The 9,021-nt window shown below is 49.7% G+C and overlaps 1 protein-coding gene across 1 annotated transcript in view; it reads right to left on the reverse strand.

Annotated features, from left to right (window-relative positions):
- Window positions 1-8,797, reverse strand: part of VANGL1 (VANGL planar cell polarity protein 1) — a 46,162-nt gene extending 37,365 nt beyond the window's left edge. The window contains exons 1-2 of the mRNA XM_074897277.1: window positions 8,704-8,797; window positions 918-1,209 (exon numbers count right to left, since the gene is read on the reverse strand). Coding sequence (XP_074753378.1) covers window positions 918-1,000 — 83 coding nt within the window. The 5' untranslated portion in view covers window positions 1,001-1,209; window positions 8,704-8,797. The remainder of the gene's footprint in view (window positions 1-917; window positions 1,210-8,703) is intronic.
- Window positions 8,798-9,021: the final 224 nt, after the last annotated feature.

Consider the following 9,021-nt stretch of genomic DNA (forward strand, 5'->3'; position numbering starts at 1 on the left):
TGTGTCGTTTTGGGAACTCTGAATGCATCTTTCCACATGGCATTCTAAGCTTCAAAGGGCAATCCATATCGGGAGTGGGAGTGTTAAAGAAGGGAGAAAAGGCAAATGAGAAGTTTTACTCGGTAACTGGATTGCGAGAAAAGAGACTTCATTTCATGGAGGAATTATTTTTCCAACTACACAAGAGAATTGCTTCCAAAATGCAAAGTTATTTTGGACCAGCTCAGTTCTAAGTTGCTAAGACTGTTAAGAGGCACACATTTTACAAGTAAAACTAATGAAGATGCAGAGGAAAAAAAAAAAAAGGATAATGTTTCCAAGTAATCAGAAGTTTCAGAGCAAGATGTTTTTTGAGGTTGCTGAACCACAACAGAGAGGACTTGCTATTCAAGTACAGAAAAGCCTGACTTCTAATCCAATCAATGCTGATAAAGAACTTGTGGACTCAAGTACCACTCAAATTCTATTAAAAAAAAAAACCAAACAAAACAGCACACCAGCAACAGAGTAGCCAGAAGGATGGTGTAGAGAGATAGGAAACCTCATTATTACACAATAAAGAAATAGCATCAGAAGAGAAAACAACTGGCAATTATCAGTTTAGGAAGTCTGGCACGTCTTCTCCCCAGACACTATTCCCTTTGCACTTTAAGAGCAGAGTTAAAGTGATCTTTTCCTTCTGCTAGTGCCATCCCAATCTTTCTGGTCATACATGACCCCAGCATGCATCCAGCAGGTTGAATATAATTAAATTAAGCAGCATTATTGCTTCCAATCTCCTCATGAGGACCCTCCACATGTATCTCCTCCAGAGCTGTGGCCCCACCCATTTCATTCTGGTTTACAATTTATTTTTTTTCCAACAGGACATGCCTTAGCTTAGAACAGTAAGTCATTAAAAATAAATGCTTCCTTACCCTTGTCTGTGGGCTTTTTTGGAGTGACCTGAGTAGTGGGAGTATCCCGAATATGTTGATTCTGTATCCATTGCAGCAGACATGGGGTCTGCACAGAAGGGGCACAGATTTTACTTAGAAGATGAGTTCCTGGTGCTCCTGAGGTGGAGTCCGTGGTAAAAGTGCTTTCCTGGGTACTCTTTGCTTCCCAGTCATCAGTGAGGTTTGGTCCTCAGAGAGTAAGTGAGCTTCACTTACAAGGAACTTGACCAGAAGGGAGGGGAGGGAGGGTGCTTGGCTTCTCACAGTCGACCTAAGGAAAGAGAAACAGGTATGGAAGTGCACTCTAAGCAAAGCAAGACATCATTCCTACTGCAGCAATTCCCTCACCCTGGCCACATGTCACCACTCATCATGCTGTTCCCAGTTGGCGAGCTTGTCCCGGCCAATATCTTTTTCCAGTCTAGTGAAACACACACATTTGTAGAGCTTTAAACAAAATGTATCTCTGTTTTGCAAAGTCTAGCCCCTTCATCTAAAAATCCAGAAGAAATGTCTTCAAGTCACCTGGAAAAGATGGTGACTTGGAGAAGGCTCAGCAGGCTAGATACAAAAATTCACTCCCAGAAAAAGTACAGGGCTCAGTTTTCACACCCCCATCTCTTCACCTGTGTAACACGCAGCCCAAATACCCCCTGACTCAGAACAGCAGCATTACAGCCTATACATAAGGGGAAGAGGGGGGGTGGGGGGGCTGAGGGTGACTTTCCTAGAAGAAATGCAGGAGAGGATCAGACCACCATGTCTGAACCTGCTTTGTTTTCACAACTGCAAGGTGTGCCCATTTTACAAGCATTAGTTACTATACAATCAATGGCACTGTGAGCACCTCCCTTTCTTTGTAACCTTTCCCTCCAGAAGCTAATTTAGGCCTTGATGAATTGAATTTTATTAAAAATTGTCTCTATATATACACACACTAAGAACACTGGGGAGAGCTGATTAGAGATCACATGTAGCTTATATGGGACAATGGTTCTTACAACGTATTTCCATTTGGAACAGAAGCTTAAGTGCCATCCGTAAAGGGCAGAAGAGAGTCATGTTTTTTGGAACAGGAGCAGGGCGACATCAGAACAATTCCCAGCAGTGACAGGTCGAAAACCCTGAACCCTGTGGGGAAGAAGGTGCAACACCATCCCGCTTTCCAAACCCACATCCTGTGTTAGGTGAGAAGAGAAACGGAAAAGAGGGGATTTAGTCACCGGTTTGGGGAAACGCATGCAAATGGCAAAAAGGTGCAGACGGAGGGGTTGCAGCTACGGGTGGAGGTACCTTGGTACAGACCAGTGTTTGGCACGCAGGAGCACTCTCACATGCCTCCTGCCCAGACTGCTGCCTCCAGCCAACACAGGACTACAGCCATGCCGTATGTTCAGAGCAGGCAAAGAACGCTTTAAAATTAAATTAGATCCCTCCGTTATTTTCTGCTCACAGCAGTTTTCAAAGCTGTTAGCAATAAAACAGTCAGCCACTGCTTTCAGCCCTCTCCCTCCCCAAACACAGAGGGACAGCAACAGAAATCAGGCTTCATACTTGGCCAGCTATTCTTTCCAGACGTAAGATTCCTCCACTAACACCTCCAGAAAAAGCTCGTAACCAAGCACAGAGCTCTACCACGCGCAAGCCGTGCCAAAGAAGGAAGCCTCTTCCCCACAGGGCTCCTTGGCTGGTGGTGTGATCTACAACAAAGTATTGAAGCGTTCCCGCTGCATCAGGAGCTGCAGGTATTTGCACAATGCTTGTGCTTGCCAGGGCTCTTGGAGAGGAGAAGGCGGGGAGGACCTTTTGGGTACAGGAATTCCCAAGCTCTAAGCGCTTCTCATGCCTGGAGAAAGCTCCTTAAAGGCAGCAGAGAATCTAGGAAGGACAAATAAGGATGGGAACGTAAGGCCCAGTTTGGAGAGGGGAGGAATGAGGATAGATTTAAACACAACAAAACATAAAGCCAAGGCACGGCAGTATGGAAAATGGCATCACTACTGTAACAGGAATAAAAATCCCCCAGTCTGGGACACTTGATGTTACCACTGGTTAACTCCCTAGACTTGCACACAGCCTGTAGTGTATGGCTCCAGCAATAGGCTGGGACTCGTTAAAGCTGATTTTTACCTCTGTCCTGCTAGGCAATCACAGAAAAAATCCTTCCACTGTCTCCATCCTCCGATAAATGGAGGTCAGGCCACCACCCCCCACCTTCAAAAAGTGCTGTGATACCAACAAATGAGATGGCTACACAGGCCTTTCAATCACTAGGCATTAGAAACCAGAAACACCCTCCGTTGGACAAAAGGGGATAAGTATTATACAGGCTTAAACCACTGATGTTACTGGAGTCCCTTTGAGAACCATCACTCTCTTCACAAATACATACCACCACATTACAGGAATAGGAAAAGCAAGGAAAGCTGCCAGCATACATCAGTAAGGGTTACACATTTTTCCTGGGCGTCTAAAGCATAAACTCCAAGCCTTTTCCTCTAACCACATAAAAATTTCCCCCCCCAACTCCCAGATAGAAGAATCGGAGCCGAGACAGGGACTGGGAACAGAGCTCCCCTTCTGAGTCCTCTCACCCCCAGCAGCACAGGGTCACACTTCTCAGGAGAGGTGAGAGAACGTTTCAGCAGGCAGAGGCTGCTGTGGAAATTCAGAGGCTGCCTAAACAGGCACCATGAAGCAGCAGCACCTATTTGACAGCGGGTGAAGCAAGGCAGTGCTGGGCACTAGGCAGAGAAAGCAGACTTGTGGGAAGACCAACACAGGAACGTCGGGGCAGGCTGGATCATGCCAACTTTCGTTTTCTGTGTAAACAAGAGCAACGGTTTTGACACAGCTCTGCGAAAAGTCAACAGGGCGGCCCCCAGAAAATGTTAAGTCTCCTGGATTGTTGTCAAAAGCAGTACAATGAATTTAGGGACTCTGTACCACCTCCTTGCCCCAGCTGCAGGACACACTGGTGGCTAAACAGATCTTCCTGCTGAGGCAGTTACAGGGCTGCCGGGAAAAAAACATATCTGCCCAATTTCAGCTGGAAAAAGCAGAAGACCACTGGCTTTGTCTGGTGCCCAAGTGAGGCTGATTATCAAGAAGACTTTCTAGATTTGGCCTGGGCTGCTAGCTGGACACCACTCCCAGCCTGAGCAGGATGGGATGAAGAAACCAAGGAGGAAGGAGCACAGTCCAAACACATGCTCCTCATAGCCAAGACAAGCAGGTTATCTACCTCTTGGTCTACTTTAGAACAGGAAAGGGACCAGCCTTCTGGCAGAAAAGCTTTTGAAACTACTAGGGAAGAGGTAGGGAGGGGACCAGAAGACAACTAACATATTAAACTGCTTCTCTGGGTTGGAGCTCTTTCAATGGCATAGACAGAAGTTAACTCTGGATTAGCCACCAAGCCAATAGTGCTCACCACTAGAGCCTGAGCAAAGCTAGAGAAGACAAACCGTACACATATTCTTCATAGAACAACCATATCCAGGCTAAGACCTCCACTACTAAATCACTATTAATGACGATTCCTACCCTACCCATCTAAGCAAGAACAACCGTGCTGCGTAAAGAAGCAACCCCATCATCTGGGGCCTCACGCCTTCACAAACAAGTGTGAATCAAGAGACCGATTTAGCCAGCTGAAACGGCTTCACAAAAGATCATTACATCTCACAGGACTCCAGTGTCTCCATGGTCTGTTTGCAGAGCTTCTGGCTCCGTATGAAAGAAAGCTCCTTTGGCCCAAGGGTACGGTTGCACTGTATTTTGGTGTTGACAAGAAAGCCGGTGTTAGTAGCTTCCACCTCCGCACCACAGCTCACCACTTTTGGTTGTGTCAACACAATTCTCAGCGAGCAAACAGCACCGCTGGAAAACAAAACAAAAAGTCCCTTTTCTCCCCCTTGCCATGCTTTTGTCTCGGATCCTTTCTGTGACCTAGTTCACAGCACAGCCCCAAACAGCAAAACCAACACCAGGGTGAATAACAACACAAGTGAATAGCTAGAGGAGAGGTGGGAATACCTCCGCCCCTCCAACCACAGCAATTGTGTAACTGCACACCCAGCACTTTGCTCCTAGTAGGGCCGGCACTCTCCCTTTGCCTTTCCCTTACCAGTGACAAAAGGATGCCAAGTACTATATGGAAAACAATGCTAAGGATGCCCCAGAGGAAATTTTGGGACCCTATTCAGGCAAGAAGGATGGCTGCATCCTGCATGACAGTGGAGAAATGTAGCTACCCCTGAATACCACAGTAACTGTAGTTATAGTTTCTACGAAGCTACACAACTCATTGTAACTCCCTCTTTTCATATGCTCATAAATCTCCAAAAAAAAGAGTTCTTTTGAATCGCTGCTATTTTCCACGCTGGGAGCCCAATGCCATTTCCAATGAAGTTCGCTTTGTGATTGTCTTCAAGGGAGCACAGTTTGGCACCCAGCCCAAGGGAAATTTAAAAGAGCAAGTTACATCTTTAAATCAAAGAGGGCAAATGCAAACAAGAGCACTCTTACATCCCATGCTTTCCCGCTGGATTTTCCCCTGTGAAGTTGGGGCAAATAACTCCAAAGCATCTCTCACTCAGCTTTAAAATCCTTGTGTGTAGTTTCAATCTTACTCCGTTTAAAACTAGCAGTCAATTAAGAGTTGATTTACCAGTCGGTTCATGAAGTTACTTATATTTGGAAGTGCCATCTGGAACACAAGCAGCCACAAGTGTCCATGAGGATGTGCACACATTCAGCTCAGTAGTCTGTCAGCCTCACTTGTTAAACCACACCAGCTGTCTACAGGGTAACGGATGCCCATGAGCTATCGCACCAAGAAGTCTTTTTTCTTCCTTTACTGAAATGAAGAACTTTACAAATTAAACATGCAGAACTCCAAATACCAAGCTATGGGACAGTGTTAGGGTTCAAGAGTAAAAAAATAATTAAAAGATGGCTAAGCAGCGAGAAAGACTTCTAACTCTGGCATTAACCTGGCTGCACAGTACAGCTGCAGCTTATTCCTATTATTCACTTCAGAAAAACGAGAAATTACGTAACTTGCTACGTTCAACTGCATATATAGGAAGACCTATGAGCAATGCCACTGGAACCTTTTGCTTTTGAATTTCCTGAGCAGGCCCCAATCCAGCCATTTGATCTGTAAAGACAGAAGTTCACCCATGCTTATCTACTTGCAGAGCCAAGGCTTTCAGTTTTAACAGCCAACCAGCCTTGGGAAACCAGGTTTTTCCTAAAAGCTTTCTACTTATATTTGCATGTCATTAAATAAGGTTAATTTTGGCCTTAAAAAAAAAATATTTATATATATATATAAACCAGAGCTTTTACTCTATGGCAGTGTCTCCTGATTTTCAAGCCCCTCATCCTAAAAAAATGTTTAGTAGTCAGCAAATTCAAGCCCTCTAGCAATAGGTTGTCTTTTCTTTTGCTTCTCGGTGGCTTCTTAGAAAGATTTCATAGACCCCTAGGAATTTCCAGCCCCCAGGCTGAAAACCATTAGTCCATGACATGAATATTTCAAAAAGAAAAGTCACTTGGTTTAATGAAACAATCCACCTGCGTGTTTAATCAGAACATGCAACAACACAGGTCTGAAAACAGCAAGGCTGTTCCAAGTGACAACAGAAACACCCAGCCAAAACCACCACCCAAGCAAGCCATGTTTCTAAGCAATAAGCCCCAGACTCTTGACCCTCTGTTACACAGCTGGAAGTTGGGAAGTTCTCTGCGTAGAATCCACTGGTGAAGCACCTCCCTGGAGGATGTCCTTTGCCCACGCCTGGGACACCTGCGCTGTCCAAGTTTCTGATGCACAAGCAGCATTCAAGCCCATCATGCAAATGATACCTCAGCGGCCAACCCACCAAGCTGGTGAAAGATTGTGCTTCCTCCCTTGTACATCTCCCGTGTCGTTAAATCTTCAAGGGCACCTCTTAATCCCAGAGCCATGCCACATGGCTGAGGGTAGAGCCTCACCCTCATGATACTAGAGCACCTGGGACTGTGCACAGGAATGGGGTTTTCCATACTGACATTTAAAGCCCAGCAGCCTTACTGAAACGAACAGGGGAAAGACTCTTCCCAGACTCTTCAAACTCTGCCTATCCAAGCTGGCACTACCTGTACCTTACTTTCAAAGTTTACTTTTAGCCATAGCATTAAAGGAGATAAATTACAAAGGGTTCCTCTAGTGAAAGTACAAGGTCTTAATTTGTCCTTCCAGCCAGCATGACTTAGCTTCTTAACTCTTTACAGCTGCAAAGATCTTGTGGGTAATTCATTATTGACAAATCCAGGGCTAAAAAACCCCACTGCTTCGAGCACAGAAATCACAGAATCATCTCGGTTGGAAAAGACCTTGAAGCCTCTCCAGTCCAACCATTAACCTCACACTGACCGTTCCCAACTCCACCAGATCCCTCAGCGCTGGGTCAACCCGACTCTTCAACCCCTCCAGGGATGGGGACTCCCCCCCTGCCCTGGGCAGCCCATTCCAACGCCCAACAACCCTTTCTGCAAAGAAATACTTCCTAAGAGCCAGTCTGACCTTGCCTTGGCGCAGCTTGAGGCCATTCCCTCTTGGCCTGGCGCTGGTTCCTTGGTTCAAGAGACTCATCCCCCCTCTCTGCACCCTCCTTTCAGGGAGCTGTAGAACAGTCATACCATCGCTAATGCTGCCTCCCCATACTAAAAACCCCACCATCGAGTCCTTCACGCTCTCGTAGCCCGGGAAGTCACAGCGTTCGGCATAAGAGAGTTGGTTTACGACCCTGACAGTCTTCTAAGTGAGAAGACAGTGTTGTTTCAGAGCGGCTCTCCGAAAACGTGCCGTTACTGAAACCGCACAGCTAATGCCATAGCTTTGCCCTCTGTTGGGCGCGTTCAGAAGCGGGAGCTCTGCATCCCAGGCAGGCCCTACCAAAGCAGAAAGCCACTCTCCTCTCGAGGGCTGTCCCCAGAGCAGGTTTATCTCCGGCCACGCCAGCCGGAGCTTCCCCACACCGTAACTCGCGAAACGGAAACAAGCGCTCGGTCCTGCCCGACTTCGGGCATCACCTCCGCGGCCAAGCCAGCCTCGAATCTAAGCAGCGAGGCGGAATTGTGTCCTCCCTCACCCCAACAGTGATCCCCAAAACATAAAGCAGCTCGTTTCATACAGTCCGGGCGTTTGAGGGGTCCCGGGAGCCTCCCCACCGGCGTGGGTTCATCCCGCCGGTGCATTCGCGGGTTCCTTCGAAGGCGAAGCGGGGCAGAGAAACCGCTGTCCACCGTCAGCAGCTCCACCTACGGCCCCCGTCGGCGTTCCAGGGTTTCCCCCGGGAAGCCGAGCCCTCTCCCGCCCGAGGCATCGCAGTCGGGACCCGCCGCCGGCGGGACCCGCCGCCCCCGGCAGCCTCACGGCGGACAGGAGGGAGAGAGCGAGGGGGGGGGGGTGGGGGGGGGGGGGGGGGGGGGGCGGCGGCCGCCCCGCTCCGCCCAGCCACGGGAGCCGGCGCCCGGCGAAGAGCCCCGGGCATGGGGAGCGGGGCCGCAGGCAGCATTACCGGAGCCCGGACGGGCTCTCACCCCCCCATCCTGGCCGGCTGGCGCGGGACCGCAGGAGGATGCCCCACCGGCACCCCGGGGGGGGGGGGGGGGGGGGAGGAGGAGGAGGAGGAGGGCGACCCGGTGGCGGGGGGAGGGAGCCGCACACACCCAGGACCGACAAGCAGACACACAGACCGACGGACGGGCTCACCTCCCTCCCGCGGCCACCCCATGCCGCTCCCGGCACCGACCCGCCGCCTTCCCCCGGCGGCGGCCGCCGTCGCTGCTGCTGCCGCCGCCGCTTTCCGCTTCCTGTGCCCGGCGCCGCCCCGCTCCCCCGTCCCTCCCCCGCCCCGCCGCAGCCACCACCCCCCGGGCGCGGCTTTCCCGCCCCGCCGAGCGGCCGCCGCCGCTCCTCGCGGGACCCGCACCCTGCCCGTGGGGCAGCCCGGCCCGCGGGGTTCCAGGGGCTGGAGCCGCGGCTCCCCCCCTTCCCAGCCTGATCTTTTCCCCCTCTGAACCTCTCCCT

The sequence above is a fragment of the Athene noctua genome, chromosome 1, assembly GCF_965140245.1.
Source record: "Athene noctua chromosome 1, bAthNoc1.hap1.1, whole genome shotgun sequence".
Classification (NCBI taxonomy): Eukaryota; Metazoa; Chordata; class Aves; order Strigiformes; family Strigidae; genus Athene; species Athene noctua.